Source organism: Zingiber officinale, chromosome 8B (genome assembly GCF_018446385.1).
Source record: "Zingiber officinale cultivar Zhangliang chromosome 8B, Zo_v1.1, whole genome shotgun sequence".
Taxonomy (NCBI): Eukaryota; Viridiplantae; Streptophyta; class Magnoliopsida; order Zingiberales; family Zingiberaceae; genus Zingiber; species Zingiber officinale.
This window is the reverse complement of record NC_056001.1, coordinates 10,207,322-10,223,480: the sequence shown is the minus strand read 5'-3', so window position 1 is coordinate 10,223,480 and position 16,159 is coordinate 10,207,322. Positions and strand designations below refer to the sequence as shown.

The window sequence follows — 16,159 nt, the reverse complement described above, 5'->3', positions numbered from 1 at the left end:
AATCATTGATTAATTGAGAATTCATAATCACTGATTTGAGAATAACCTATGCTTGTCGAATGCTAGACTAGTTGGAGCAAAATTTATCTAACTGAAATAGTCAATATTTTACCACATGGATAATTCTTTTGCTTGATGCTGATGTTCAACAGATGAATTAATCACTGATTAATTAAGAATCCATAACCACCAATTTGAAATAATCACTATTGATGATCGAGCGGCTAGAGACAATGAATGGTTATTACTCGACCATTCAATGTTGTGAAGGCATGAATCTCTCCTCTAAGAGTAGGATGTGACCATGAGTAGATGAATGCAATAGCAAAAAGAGAATCTTCCATCTTTGTTCCCCGTCTGTTTTCTCTATCGTGCCTTTGCTAGGCAGCTCTACCTGTGATAGCATTCAGATACTCTCTCAGTTCGTCACGAACAATCGCTTGGTTGTCAACGTGGTTTTTCCGTTATTTTATATGAAACAGTTATATGTTAATGATCCTTTTATTTACCTAAAATGATCAATTGAATGATATTATTTAGAACGTGGATGTGATTTGATTTGTGGAATTACAAAAAGTTAGTACATGAACTCACTTTTAAGACAAAAAAGTGAGGTTGATAATGATAAGAGTCGAAGCTTTAGTGGTTTTACAGCTCCAAATCGACCATAACAGAGTATTTTAACTATCTCAAGTCATTTGTGTGTTGACAAGTGTGTGGGCGTGGTATTTGCCGAATACTAAAAAATGCAGCATAACAAAGATCACAAAGGGTTGTTTTTTTTTTTAATTTTTTGAAAATACAAATGTGGTTTCGAATTTACCCGCCATGAACAAAGGCAAAAATTAATGTATTTTTGAGGATCAGAATTTAAATATTAAATGGGATGAATATTTTTTTTAAAATCAATTTTTGAATATATATAAATTATCCTGTAAATTTGCCCGATAGGTGAAATAAAAAATCATTTACTTTAAAAATTAATCTATTGATTGATGAAACTCGAACATCTAAATTAAAAAACAATAATAATAATAATTTTTTTATAAATTTATTCTTTTATCGAGGTCCCAAGTTATCCTAGTTAAGGCACTAAATCAGCTTCAATAAGTAATTATCATGTATAATAATACATAAGAATACTTGACAGGAGCTATTATATGAAATTTAAAATGGACAAAAAGCTCTGTGAGATATTTGCATACAGAAATATTCAAATAGGGAGTATTTTAACTGTAAATCATTTCAGAAATAAAAGATAATAACTTTCAGATAGTAATTGAAACGTTGAATAAACAATTAGGAAAAAGAGAAATTTAAGGACTAGAACCCTTCAGTATGAAAAGATTTGCCATTACTTTAACAAACAAGATCTATGTAGACTTTCATGCAAAGAATAAGTCAACATCACTGGATTAGCTTAACAATCATTTTTGTTAATACATTCAGTCGAGAGTTAGACATACAGATTAAAGTGGTAATTGGGCAGCCATGCCTCAGCACAAGAGGAAGCTGGGTTTAACAGCTAAAATAGCGAGGCCATTATCATAGGCAAGCGAAACCTAAGGTGGTTGATTTTGACATCAATCTAACTAAAGCCAATCAGATGACAAAATAAAAATTTAAAAAAAACACGTAAATTTGGGTTACATACTAATCAGGTATGCATACAGGTCATTCAAGGTTAGGCTCGGATCTCCATGCCAGCCAGGGCTAGATGTCTGTCTGCCCTTGGTCTGTTTTGGCCGCTTGTGCATCAGAATCCAAGTTCTGTTTCAAGTTCTCATCTACAGAACCTTGCTCCTTTCTGTCAGCACTGTGATCATCTGCACCTTGCTCTGCTTCGCCAAGCTTTTCCTGAAAGTTTTGGCTTGACAATCAGTAATTGCAACAGATTGCAGAGTAGGCATTTGTAGACACAATTGAGGAAGATTAGTCTAATCACCTTAAGCAATGCATTTCGGGAAACAAGTAGCTCATATTCCTTCTTGATCCTTGTCAGCTCTGCCCTCAAGTTGGCATTTTCCTCCCTTAAAGTATCAGCTTTTAGGGCCAGCTCTTCGTACTCTGCCTATGGTCATTAGCTACCAATGTAACTTATCTTCATAAATTTAGATACTCATTTAACACAAGAAAGCTAAATTTTTGAAACAAACTTACCTGCTTACGTAGTCTGGATCTACGTGCAGATTCCCTATTTGATTGCTTTCTTTTCTGCCTTTTAAGTTCTCTCTCATCCTGAAAATGCCAAGGAAAGTTAGCTGAGACATCAAGAACACCAATGTTAACTCTAGTAAGAGAGCAAGTAATGTGAGACAAAGCCCCGGTTCACTTGAGAATGCTTTTAATGCCAATGACAAATTGAATAAATAGGCAAAGATGTGCAAAGAATAGAGGTAAAAAAACTAAAATCTTTAGCAAAGGGCTTAAAAATAGTCTACTGTTACTTGTAGCATTTTCTGATTTTTCATTTCCAACAATATTTATGATTTATTTTTTCTTTTTATTTGAAAAAGATCAAGTATCTTTTGTGAAACAAATAAATACTGTTTCTGGAAAACAAAAAACCGCAAAAAAAGAAGAAAGAAAACTGGAATATTTTCACCAATCAAGCATACTCACACCCACAATAGGAAAAGAGAAAAGCAATGCAGTCAGAATGTAAATCATTGAATTTGATTTTTCAAGCATTTTTGGCCTGCCATAGGTAAGGATTGTAGAAATGATAATTAACAAGCTCAGCTAGCAATAAGTCTCATATCCCCTGGGACAAAGCTGTATCAGCAGCCTATAAAACTAAAAGGCCAGTTGTCAGGATCCTTCACTTGCGGACCTTGTCCATCCTCTTCAATGAAGCTGTTTTGATGTCACAAAACCATGGCACCTGTAGACTAGCTCTGACAAGATCAGGTCTCCAGGACATACTGAGCATCAACTATTCAATATGCAACTTCAAAAATTGTAGAGGGTTTGTACCTTTTATTCATTACTTTATATATTCTAAGTGGCTTTCTGCAATATCATGTTTGTCTATGAATGTAATGTAAAACATTGAAACGACTGAGGAAAAATGGATAGAGCAACTGAAAATTATCAAGGATAGTTTACCGGTTTATAGCACCAAAAGTATGAGTAGAGAAATTTTGGCAAGTCTGGAGCAAGAATATGTCAGTTGCGGATGACATGACAATTAAGTGGTATATTAATTATCATACTTTATGGTGTCATATCATCACCCAAATATGAGTTGATGACAAATCTAATGGAAGGATAATCCTAGGACTTAAATAGGCTAAGAAAATTTGTTAAAATTAATTTATATCTGGGCTTCGAACATAGATCCGACAACCTTTTAGTGCATAGTTGCAAGCAAAAAACATTGGGGCTGATTGATCATCACCACGATTTGCAAAACTGATCATGCTACATATACTCATTATTCAGCAGCTGCAACGGCATTAGGCTTTCAAGTAGTAAAGTTAACCAGTGTTAGTTACTCTCAAGACATTTTGATTCTACATTTAAAACAAAAAAATGGAGCTTTTTAGTATCAAAGCAATTGTTATTTTAGAGTAACTCAGCTTGGTGATCATTTTATTACCAATTCCAACATAATGACATAGAGTGTCCACTTTGTTAGCAACTTAGCATCTAGTGCAGTGGAAAACTGGAAATTATCCTCCTAATCAAGTCAGTGGATTTGTGCCGTCATAAGAATTATATGAGTTGTATTTCAACCTTAAAGAATTGGCATTCAAACTGAAAACATTATGCATAGTTGTGAAATGGTAGCAGAAAATCTCATGAGGGCATCTCATGAGGACGATAAATTTGTCCAAAGTTATTTCTTCTACAATAGAGAATGACCTGAAAATTTTGCCATGAACCAATTCATCCATGCAATTTGCACGAATCAGTTAATGAACTTACCACACACATGCACAGGCGCCAACACACACCAAAAAGATACTAATGAATTAAAGCTAGCTTTGGAGAACACCATTAAATGGAGTATTAGTGAAAACCTGCAACCAATGATCTGAGGGAGCACCAGGTGCTGCAGCCCCTTTTCCATGTACTGGAACAGGTGATGAACTTGGAGCGCCCCAATAATCCATTCCTATATTTAAGTTCGTGGTAGGACCAGCTACTGCTCCAGGTGCAGGCAAAGACACTATAGCCATTTGATGACTCAACATTGCCTGTGATGGAATTTGAGTAACACCATTCTGAGATCCACCAGCAGTGCCTCTCTGGGAAACCTCTGTTATAGTGCAAAATGAAAAGTGAGGAGCATAAACTAAAAAATACATATTTTTGCATTCACATACCACCATGAGATTCATGCCCACGAGTTGTCTTTGTGTGTGAGTCCTGTGAGACATCATTTAATGAATGCCCTCAGCTAGTAAGTCATAACAAAATAGAACCTCAAACTCATATTTATATTTCAACTAAGACAAATTGGATAACCAAAAAATTGTTATCCAGTCAGATGGATTTTCAGATCTTTGAGGATCAAGGCTTCTAACAGAAAACCAAGAACGGCAAACATCACAAATTTACAAATTGGTGGGGTAAATAAGAATATCAATCATAGAAAATTCTGTTCATAACTTTATTGAAGTGAATTATACAGAAATATTTTTTTAAGGGTGTTGAAGGTGTGGTGATTCGAGAGTCAAGAGATTATGTCTACAACTAGACAGCATACCACCTTCAACACAATTTAACACCGATTAGCTTCCATAGCCCATCCGATTGGCCCAGTTCCCTTCATCCCATAGTCAATTGCTCTAATACCAATAGCCCATAGTCAATTGCTCTGACACCAATAAAGATGTTACAGATCAACAGATCTTTTAATGTCAATTAACACCTATCGGCCTACATAACCATTGGCTCAATCACCTTCATCCAATCTGTTAAGGCTTGATTTACTTGGAAGATAACATGATTTGCATAAATGAGCAGACTATTTAGAAATAAAGTTAAAATTTAAGTTCTCTTATCAATAGAAAGTTTGATGAATAACTTATTAGTAAAAAGCACTTACTGATACCAAAACCAAGGTATGCAACACCAAACTAGGTGAAGAGGGTAAACAGTGACAAAAGCAACCATCATCAATTGCAATTATCCAACATTAGTAATTTTATTCCAAAAATATGCCTTTACAAGTAATTGCACCATTCTTTATTGCATGTATGTTTCACTGGAATGGTGCATATCAACTCGGTAAATATGACATAGGGTAAGTTCTCTTGTCCTCTCTCTACTCCTGCTCCATCCCAACTCCCTCATCTCACTCCTACCATTTGGCTGCTCCCTTTATTATTCTTTGCATGTGTCTTTCTCCATTTTTATATTTGGATTGCAAAATATCTCAAAGTTCTATTCCATAGAGATATCAAAATATGATTTGACCAAATCCTAACATTATTCAGCCAATTCAGAATTGTCTGATTCGGAGCAGTTCCCAGTTGTTCAAATGTATTCCAGTAGCTATTGGGAGACAAATTGTCACAGGTCAGGTGATAAAAAGAATAAGATTTGTCAATTTTAGAAATGAAGATATCAAATCAACCATTTTAGAAATTAAAAAGGCCTAATCCAGTGGCTCTTTCCACTATTCAAAGATTATAAGTATAACAAAAATAAAATCAATAAAAAAGAATATGACAGAAATCCTTATGCTGCTTTTGGTTAAAATAAAGTCTTACATTTTCGGAATTGGCATCACTCCCTTCACTTGAACTGTCACATCCGCTTTCACCACTACAAAACCATGTGCTTTTAGTCCATAGACAATATCACACCAAGGTGTTGCTCTGAATACAGTTAATAACTCAAGATGGTCGACCTAGATTTTGAAATACCTCTGAGAAAATGTTCCATTGGTTGGTTGCCCTGATGTTTTACCTGGCTCAGTGCTGTTCTTTCCTGTAATCATATTCAAACTACCTAAACTTCCTTTGGATCTTTTTATGGCACTTCTTTCCATACCTTCGGATGACTTACCATCTACTTCTGTACCAGCAAGGGCTCCCTAGAGACAGCATATATGGTAAACGGTGTTGATACCCCATATACTTAGTAAAGGAAAGTAATATGAGGTAGTAGGGGAGCGGCAACTCACAGAAGCCTCAACATTGCTGTTTGGCGAAGTCATTGCATAAGGGCTGAAAGGGTGTGCTCCCTGTTCAACATTGGCACATCAAAAGTAGCACAAGTTACATTTGTGAATATAAAGTATTTACAAAAAATAACTGCAGATTAAAATTTGATTAACATACAGGAGGCATAGATGGATATAACCCTCCAGGAGGATACATCACATATGGGGGTGGTGGAGTCCCATATGGTGGCATAAGGTGCTGCAGATAAAGCATTAAGAATGACGGTTTCATGGCAAGGTTGGAAAACATAGATCCCCCATAATGAACTTCAATACATAAAAAGAACACAGATATTGTAAAATTGTCATTTTATATCACAAAAACATTTTCAACAAATGTGTCCATGTATGATCATTCCTATGTGATTTTCCACAGCTTATATTTTGACCTCCCTATGGATAAGCAAATACAAGGATTGTGAAGTTGGCATGAGAATTCAGTTCTCACTGTATGACTCACCAAATCACCTGGTTGACAGATGCATTACTACAGAGCAAGGAACTAATAAAATCTATGTATTTTTGTGACTATCCAATGAAAATTCCATCTCAATTCCATCTTATCTTGGCTCCTGCAATAATTCTAATCTATTGTAATGAGTATGTGTTCCTGCCTCACTAAGCTTTCCTTCTGAAATGTCAAAAAACATTCAAAAGAATAATTATTTGACTAGCAAAAAAACATTCAAAATAATCTTTTCAAATATTTGAATAACAAAAAACACCTGAGGTCCCCACATGTAAGGATGGGGCTGAGGACTAGATGCAACAGGAGAATGAAAGAATCCATGTGGTGGAATTGGTGAATATGCCTGTCAGAATAAGTGACAACTCGATGAGCCTCCCCAAGCATAGGCATAATCTACAAGTAACAACCTTCATGACAAAAATGGTGAAAGAGTTAATTCACAGAAATAAGGTATACCACCTGAAAGTTTGACCAGTCTGGATAAACAGTCACAGCAGGGGTGGAGCTAGTAGCAGTGGTTTGCTCCTAACACAAGAAAACTCAAGAAAATTTGGTTTTTTTTCCAAGAATACAAACTAAAAATACAAAAAAATTAAACTCATGATGACTTAATGGATGATAAGTGGATAGCCGAGTACCTGAGCAACAGATGTCCTTGGAGTCTTTGCAGATGCATCAGCTTCACTGCTGCCCATAATACAATGCCTCTCCAATGTCTAGTGCAAGCTCACCTCCCTACCAATCGCTTCTGGGTCATTCAGTATGGAATAAAAGGATGAGGATAATACAAACTCCACTAACGATGCAAATCCAAAATCCACCGCAAAGATGGCCACAATAAAAAACGTGGGAGAACTGCATAAACTGAGCTCCAAATAGGAGATGTTTAATTGACAAAAGGCTAAAAATACGTTGGAAAAATAAACCATTTTGATACATTTAAATACAGGAAACTCTTTCATCTCTCTTGCCACCACTATTGCCCCATCCTAAAGGCCGAACTCCACTGATAAGGCATTCTTGCCAATCGTGTGGGCGGAGCTACTTCCGGCCTTGTAGCCATAATCGTAAGACAGAAATCAGAGGGAGGAAGGGGATTTTTTAATTATTTTAGAGAATTATCCTATGGTCCTATGGATTAACAAGAATTGTTTGAGTGTCCTAGGCATTTTCTCATCATATTCTGTTGATATAACTTGACAGAATGTCAAAAGTGACCATTTACAAAGTTCATTTATGTGGCTGGATTAAACCAGAACATTGGGTGCTAGACTGTAGCATAACCATAGTTCATGTATGTTAAACATTTACCCTAAAACCCATTTCTCTTTGTCTCCGGTTGGAGGAAGGATTTTCTTTTACTTTTGATCTTTAAAATAGTTAATTGTTTTCTCTTTCATTCATTTCTCAGCATAAAAAAATCACAGATTCCCTAAACTATTCCTAATCAAGGTCCTTCTTCGCATTTTCTTTCTGATCCAAAGTTGTTAAGCTATACGTACTGCTTTTCGAGTAACAAATCCATCCTTATTTATGAGAAACATATTATAAGCTACCAAAAATAGTAGTGGAAATCATTGCTATTGCCATTCCAAAAGTAGTTAGTAGTTTAGGTTTTTTTAAAAAAAAATTATAATAGAGAACTATTCATTCATAAAAATTGATAGCACCACTGTATCACTAGTGCTTTCTGGATTATCCTACATTTCCATTCTACGCAGTCATCACTAAGTAATAACAAAAGGTAAAAGGTAAAGAATGCATGCTTCATATCAGTTGCCACTGGTATTTCTGGATATAGCTAAATTAATTCATAAAAATAAACATGGAAAACTAAACATCTCCCTTTACACTCTGATCCGCCAGAAAATAGGAATGATACAAACTTCTCCAGGGGAAACAATTTTCAGTCCTCATTTGTCAAATCGAAGTTCGAGAATAAAAACTAATGAACAATATGTGAGGAAAGAGTTATGACTCCAGTGTTTCAGTCTTCTACCTAAATCTCGGTAGACACAAATGGAATATCAATCAAGAGAGGTGCAGATCGAGATATTTAAGAACGGAAGGAGAACAAAATCGAAGGAGTGTACTGAGTGACAAAGGTGTAACCTTCCTGAATTTCTGGTTCAAAATTCAGGAAGCAAGAGACAAATTAGACTTCTTCAGCTCATCCTTCTTCCACCTTGAACTTCGAAGATCCGAGAAGGAGGTGACCAAAGAGATCGAGACAGAGATGGCATACAGAGGAGAAGAGGCGAAGACGAACCTGAGAAAGGGAGGGAGAGCAGAGATAGGGAGGCAGTGGGAGGGAATCCAGAACCGGCCCCGGCTTTGCGTGTGTGGACGCCACGGGAGAAAGAGAAAGGTGAGGAGGACGCAACAGCTAGGGCTATTGCAATGTAACCGATTTGATGCTCACTCACCAGGGCCGCCTAGTAAAACAACTGACTTCGTTTTTTTTTCGGCCGCCCATAATGTTCTGTATTTTTAAATATTTCAAATGGCACCCTATAAATTTAATTTTTAAATATTTTCTAAATCATGAGCTAATGTTATAAATTATGTGATGTAGGTATTTAAATAAGTTTATTGTATTTTAAATTTTAACAACTAATTTATTTACAATTGACCTTTTAACTTCTACTATCTGATCCATAGTAAAAAAAGAAAAACGATGATAGCTTGTTTAAATAGGAGAAATTTTATTTTAAAAGGGATTATTCTCTCCGGATTTAATCATTGCTCTCACGTGAGAATTTACAAGTACTAACTAGATTAAAAGTCAGATAAAGTAGAGAAAATTTTTTAATCATAATCATAATTTTACTTGTAATTTTTAATCATAAAAAAAATTATTTCCACTCCCTGTATATAAAATATTACTTATTTTAACTCCCTTATACAAATATTATTACCTAAATTACCCTTCAGATTTTTTAGGTATAAAAAGTCTAAAAACGAGTATAATTCTTGTTAAATTCAACATTTTACACTAGAATATAATATTTTATATTAGAATCGACTATATTTTCTATCAAAATTAATTCTCATATTTTTTTTTTTGTACAAATAGTCTAAAAATTATTATAATTTTTATTAAATTCAGCACATTAAACTAGAATTATTATATTTTCTATTAAATTGAGTTTGACTTTTTTCCTACTTAATATAATTTCTCGTAAATTCAACACTATTTACCATTTAAAGAAAATTTAATATATTTTTCATCCAATTGAGTATCATTTAAAAAAAATCTAGTATATTTTTCATCCAATTGAGGTAAAAAAATCGTATACTAAATTTAAGAAGAATTATACTGATTTTTGAACTTTTTATACCTAAAAGTATCATGAGCAATTAGATAAATATGTTTGACTAGGGAGTGAAAATAAAGATTGTTAGGGCATCTCCAATAGTTAAGCCTCTTCATAAGCTTTTTTTGTAGTTTCTAATATGACACATCAATGTCACATCAAAAGTGAAAAAATTTACTATTCTCTCCACAATTAAAAAACCTCTATACAACTTTTTTGTGGGTCCTTCATTACAAATTACATATCTTTATTTATTATTTTTCCATTTAATTTCTCTATATAATTTTTATTTAATATTTAAATTAATTCTCATCTTTAATTTAATTTATTTTAATTTTTAATTAATAAATTAATGAACTTATGATTGTTAATTTAATTTAATTTATAATTTTTATTTAACATTTAATTAACTTATGAATTTTAATTTAATTATAGTCATTTGTATTTTTTTAAATTTATCAAATATATTTATTTTTAAAAGAAAGATGAATAATTTAACTATTATATAAAATATTTAATGGTTTTAAAAAGTCAAACATGTAATATTATTTTTTTCAATGATTAATAGCTCCATCTTTAAGAAAAAAAAACATGTTTGAAAAATCAAAGAACTAAAAATCTCAAAGTTTATCTCCATACTCATGAAAGCCTTTTTGTTGAGCTTTTTAAACTTTACAAACCTTTTAAAAAGCTTGCATCATGCAAAGATTTATTTACCAATAGAGACTGCATGTAAATTTTTTCAAAATCGAATAAAGTAGAGAAAAATCCCTAGTCGCAATCACATCATGCAGTCCCAACAAACTAAAAATAATAAAAATAAAATATTAAAAATAATTTACTTAATATTTAAGTTGAATGGTAGGACATAAAAAAATTCTCATATATAAGTATTTAAGTGGTGTTTGATTGATGAATTTAAAAATGAAAGAATAGAATGATAGTAAAAAATAATATTTAAATTATAAATTTAAAAATAATTTTAAAATCAACCAAACTCATATAATTATATTAATTAAATTTTCATAATTATTCCACCCTAATTATTTAATCGGATAAAAAAATCACCCGTAGGTCCCGTACCATCTGCCTCCAAGGATCGGATATGGTTATCATAGATTGACATGACATGCCTACCATATGCTCGAAAACTGAAACAACAATTGATTGCAGAGGGCTCTGGAGTGGAAATTGCATGAAGGATCCTGCGATCAAGCCATCAAGGGAAGGTGATGGAGCCGCCAATCTCCTGTGCTCCTGAAGGAGACTTAAGAGTCAGCCACAGAAGCGAAATCGTGATGGCTACAAGACCCGACCAAACGAAGACGACGGTGGGCGTCTTCCCTCTCCTCCCCATCAGCCCCTTAGCAAACGGATGCAGATGAATCATCACCCAAAAGCTAAAGAACAAACCGCCCAAGAACTCGCTCCACTCAGGCGAGGAGCTTTGGATAGTTCGGCTGACGCCGATTGCGACGGCGATCAGGTTCAGCGCCATGATGGTGATCGGAGGAACCATCAGCCACGTCCACCGCACCGCGTACAGATGGGCAAACTCCTCGTCGTCGGCGGAGGCGGACGACTTCTTGGCCGTCGGCGAGGGCTCGATCCCGGTGAGGACCCTCAGCGGTCCCTGGAGTAGCGCTCCGAGGTGAGCACTTGTTCCCCCGATCACCCGCATCTGCTCATTGCGCCACCAGTCCACGAATTGCGTGTCCGACCACTTGATCTCGAGCAGGGTGAGGATGCAGAGCGTGACGGTGAGGGCGAGGACGTAGGCTAGGAAGGTCGCGGAAATAGATTGCACGATGAACTGCCCCGACAAGAGGCAGAACGCTGGGAGGAAGCAGTAAACCGTGAGGAAGACAGAGGTGAAGGGGTTTGCTGAGTGGTTGAGGTAGGCGAGCCGCTGCAGGGCCCTCATGTTGGGGGAGACGAGCAGAGGGTTCCGGTGGGAGAAGAACATCTCCACGGAACCCGTCGCTCGCCGGAGTATCTGGTTCAGCCGGTCAGCGAGATTGATGGGTGCCGCGGCACTGCGGAAGAAGTCGCGCTCGGTGGGTGCGCAGTAAACGGAGCGCCAACCCTGGTTGTGCATGCGGTAGCCGGTGGCGACGTCCTCCTTTGCAGAGCCGTAAATCCACCCGACGCGCTCGCCCCACTGTGTCTTGTCCTCGTAGCTACAACTGATCACACTCAACGCCTCGGCAACCGACGGCAGAGTAACGGGGCCACGAGGGTCTGCGACGGTCTCCTGCGGCCGGTCGTACACAGGTCGGCTTTGGAACTCGGCAACAGGGATGGAGTCGATTAACGACGTCGAGTTCCCAAATCTCTTGGAATATGTGGAGGGAATCTTTTGATCACTCGGCCCATCATCGGAGGCGTTGAGTTGCTGCGTGCGCTGCAGCGACGCCTCCGGTGGGTCGAAGCCATAGACCGCCATGCGCCGGAAAAGGCAGCGTGAGCCCAAATTGAAAGGGCCTTGGATGCCGTCGAGCGCTCGCATGTTGGCATCGAACAAGGCATTGTTGTGGTTGGCGTAGCGATCGGAGGGATCGACGCCGTCGAGGCGCAGCGGGTATTGGACGAAGCAGACGCGCTCACTGCCGTCCAACATGTAGCAAATGCCCTCTCGGAAGGCAAGAGAGTCGTGGACGTAGTTGTCGTAGTCCAGGTTGAGGAGGAAAGGGCCGTTGGAGATAATAGCGGAGGCGCGCGCCAGAGCATTCAAGGCACCGGCTTTCTTGTGGTCTTCGAATCCAGGGCGCTTCTCACGGGCAATGTAAACCATCAACGGTAGTCTCATATTGACTCCGGTGAGGTCCATGGACGGCACCGACCTACCGTCTTCCTTGTTTCCCGTCGGTATAGACTCATTGCTCGGAGAGCTGAGCATCACTTGAACGACCGGTGGATGGTCGTCGTAGCGATGGCCAGGCAACGGGTTGATCCAAGTCGCCGGCCAATGGCAGGCATCAGCCATCCACGTCGCCGGTGGAGGAGCCTCGGGCAACACCTTTCTCTCTTCAAGAGCATTATACGCATAGGATCGCCTGCGGACGGCTTCTCGCAGAGCATTTATGCGGACCTTGAACTCATCGTACTCCCTCTTCATCTTCCTCCTGTCCTTGACGAAGTCAGGGCGGATCTTGTTCCAGTAAGGATCTTTCTTCAGGTTGAAGTAGCTCTCCGGGCCTCGTGGCTCGACGTCGTGTTTCCGGCAGAAAGGCACCCACAAGGCAGCGAAGCTACTGACCTCCGCGATGGCCTCGAACGTCTGGAGAGAACCGGCGTCATCGGAAATATAGCAAGTCAGCTTCTCGACAGGGTAGTCAGCGGCGAGGACGGAAAGCGCGGTGTTCGCCGTGACCAGAGGAGATTCTTTGTCGGGGTCGGCAGCCGTGATGAAGACGTCGATGGCCGGCAGCTCTGAGTTTGGAGTCTGATCAGTAAATGGAACCGAACTTCGAACTCGTCTTGGAGGACCCCGAGCTCGGCGACGTGTTTCACCGGGTTAAGCTTGGGGAGCTGCTCCAGAAGCCATGAGAAGCTGAACCAGATCTCGCAGACGACGGAGATTCCCCAAAGACACATCGCGTCTTCGTTCCTGTTCTTGATTCTCCATGCATGATAAAGCCCCAAAACAATTATCCGGAACAAGATTAAGAGCCTGGCAAGAGCAAATTTGAGAAGGCATCAAAACCAATGGACTTGATCGATCAAATCTGTACGTGTTTACCTGTACGGAGCAAGGATTGCAGTAGGAACGTTGATTTTGCGAGACATAAGCCTGTTCTGTTTGCCTAAATTGTTTATTCTCGTCTCTTCTGTTTCTAGTAGAGAAAGAGCTCCGGCCCCATTGACGACTGCCTTCGCTTTCTCCAGCAGCTTAAACATCTCTCTGCATCTCGGACAGAGTACGTCCTGTCTAGGCGCGACTTCACCGGAAACGGAGCACTCGGCGCAACTCTCTTCAGAGATGTAATCTTTGCTTGTTTGCCGGCGAAGTTGACCGGAGGACATGATTCTCCAACAACGTCTGTTGTGAAAAGAGTCCTTCGAAATCATTTATACAAATTCCATTTTATGGGCCGTGTTTAAAATAATATCTTATAAAATTAAAAATAAAATAAAATATCTTCTAATTTATTTTTAAAAATAAATTAAATTAAATTCACAGGCATCTGGCGCGGTTTAGTGATACTTGAGGCGCTGCCGGGCGGCCGTCCGTCGGCTCTCCACAAAAGGTCGGTTGGCTTTGCGACCCACCCGGAATGAACAAATGATAATCGACAGAATTTCCTCCAATTGGCTCGTTTATCAAAGTATTTACTGGGTATTAATTAATATAGGGATAAAACTAACGTCAAGTGCCTTGTTAAAGATTTAATTATAGAGTGAGTAGTTTTTATTTTATACAATTCGTATCACAAATTGTTGCACGGTGCAATTTGCTTGGCCATCCAAATCTGTTCCACGTGCATGCAGCTGCGGTTCCGAAGACCCGAAATTGACGGCGACGAGAGCATCCTCCGTCGCTCAACGCGAAACTCGATCGAGGGGTCGATCTCATCTCCCCTTATAAATTGGAGGAGGACCTCCATCTCCCTCATCATCCACTGATCGATCACACGCTCTCGTATTCAGTTAACTACGTACTCGCCAACATGCAGTGCTTTCTCTTCTTCCTCTCCCTCGCCCTCTTCCTCTCCATGCACTGCGTATCCACCACCAGCCATCCGCCGACCTGCGCCAGCCCCACCAACGTCAAGGACGCCTGCAAGCTCGTCGCCGACAAGCACCCCACCGTCGGCTACGACTTCTGCGTCAAATCCCTCAAGAAGTCGAGCTCCGGCGACCTCCACGACCTCGCCTTGGTCGCCACGCGGACCGCCATCGCCCACGCCACCAGCGCCGAGGCCGAGATCGAGGAGCTCATGGAGCTGGAAGTCGACTCCGCCGACAAGAACAGCTTCGACAAATGCCTGGACGCGTACGCCGACGACGTCGACCACTTGCGCAACGCGGTGGACAACATCGCCGCCCGCGTGTACAAGAAGGCGGTGCAGCAGCTCGGGGCCGCTAAGTCCGCCGCGAAGAAGTGCGAGGCCACGTTCGCCGGTGGCGACAACAAGGGAGAGGTGCCAGGGGCTGCGGGCAGCGACTGCGCCAAATTAGCGAGCATCGCTCAGGCCATCGTCGCGTCGTTGGAGTGAGGAATAGCCCTGTTTTTTTATTCCTGACCTCTCTGCTTCAATTTGGCCTTTCTTTTGTTTTCGTGCTTCGGTTTTGATCCATTTCATTTAGCAAACATAAGGATCTCTTGTTGTTCTTAGGCTAGGAAGCATTTCCAATTAATCCGTAAATAATAAAGCCATGTAAACTCTTCCCTTCAGGTGTTTCCAAAGATTTGAAATAATGCACCAGGAAATAAATGTTCGAGTATTTGGGCTTCAACATTAATGATACGTCGATCTTTGTGAGCGATTGATACATTCAAGGTTTTCTTTCTAGGGCCGGAAATGAATTGAAGTGTATGAATTTGGTATTCAATTTGATAAGATCTTATTTTTATTAGTTCAGTACATATAAAATTAATTAAATAAATAAATTTAAATAACTCATTAAGGGAAGAGTTTCAAAAGGTTAGTTCATTTTAGATGGAGCTCGACTATTTATTTACTTTATCAACTAAATTTAAACACCATAAAATTTGACTCTACTATTTAATTATAAGCAGGAATTTTCTAGTATTTTTTTAAGGCAATTAACAACATTGAAAGGTCCATTGAAATGAATGTGACATGACGTAAAGTATGACGTTAGCATCAACCGGCCAACGGGGTTTGAACCTCTAAGTTATTTTTGAATGCCTCCCAACGTACGTGGAGTTTGAATCACTGATAGATGTTATATCCAGATTCATTTATACTTTTCGAATATATTTGATGGCCGATCTATAATCGAGTCATCCATCTCTTGAACTAATTGGACTGAAGACCTAAATACCTAGATAAAAAAAACATTAACATCAACGGAATTAAAGGAAAAGAAAATTACCAAATAAGAAACTGTACTTTAAATGATATATCGATCTAGTCTCCTTGGGAGTGTTGGATTGTGTGAGCATCTTAAAAGTATAAAAGAACTTTACTCTCGGTCCCGCATTGTCAATTGAGAGAAAAATATAAA

At 38.8% G+C, this 16,159-nt stretch overlaps 2 protein-coding genes and 1 pseudogene across 12 annotated transcripts; 1 reads left to right on the top strand and 2 right to left on the bottom strand.

Moving 5' to 3' along the window:
• Window positions 1–1,388: 1,388 nt before the first annotated feature.
• LOC122013432 (bZIP transcription factor 1-B-like) lies at window positions 1,389–9,075 on the bottom strand. 11 transcript variants are annotated; one of them, XM_042569716.1, is made up of 14 exons: window positions 8,917–9,075; window positions 7,286–7,395; window positions 7,107–7,172; window positions 6,904–6,990; window positions 6,297–6,377; window positions 6,140–6,199; window positions 6,022–6,049; window positions 5,880–5,943; window positions 5,724–5,778; window positions 4,332–4,374; window positions 4,026–4,264; window positions 2,161–2,238; window positions 1,946–2,071; window positions 1,389–1,857 (listed from the first exon to the last, which is right to left on the bottom strand). In XM_042569716.1, exons 2-14 carry the CDS (start codon window positions 7,340–7,342, stop codon window positions 1,714–1,716), a joined length of 1,128 nt encoding a protein of 375 aa, XP_042425650.1. In that variant the 5' UTR covers window positions 7,343–7,395; window positions 8,917–9,075; the 3' UTR covers window positions 1,389–1,713. The 11 variants fall into 11 exon arrangements, 10 of the variants coding, with proteins under 10 accessions (XP_042425650.1, XP_042425644.1, XP_042425648.1 ...); XM_042569710.1 differs by having other exon boundaries at window positions 5,880–6,049; window positions 8,917–9,074; XM_042569714.1 differs by having other exon boundaries at window positions 5,880–6,049; window positions 7,286–7,382; window positions 8,917–9,066.
• A 2,108-nt stretch (window positions 9,076–11,183) lies between these two features.
• On the bottom strand, window positions 11,184–13,993 carry LOC122014305 (annotated as a pseudogene).
• Window positions 13,994–14,634: 641 nt separating this feature from the next.
• LOC122013492 (putative invertase inhibitor) lies at window positions 14,635–15,183 on the top strand. The gene has a single exon (XM_042569770.1). The coding sequence runs from the start codon at window positions 14,635–14,637 to the stop codon at window positions 15,181–15,183; it is 549 nt and encodes a 182-aa protein (XP_042425704.1).
• Window positions 15,184–16,159: the final 976 nt, after the last annotated feature.

What these genes read in the sequence shown, in the direction of transcription:
- LOC122013432 (XM_042569710.1), bottom strand. Translation starts at nt 7,342, where the DNA reads ATGGGCAGCAGTGAAGCTGATGCATCTGCAAAGACTCCAAGGACATCT. An exon ending in CTTACATGTGGGGACCTCAG is followed by an intron (nt 6,378 to 6,903) that starts GTGTTTTTTGTT and finishes CTTTATCTGCAG; the next exon opens with CACCTTATGCCACCATATGG. An exon ending in GATCCAGACTACGTAAGCAG is followed by an intron (nt 2,072 to 2,160) that starts GTAAGTTTGTTT and finishes TAATGACCATAG; the next exon opens with GCAGAGTACGAAGAGCTGGC.
- LOC122013492 (XM_042569770.1), top strand. Translation starts at nt 14,635, where the DNA reads ATGCAGTGCTTTCTCTTCTTCCTCTCCCTCGCCCTCTTCCTCTCCATG.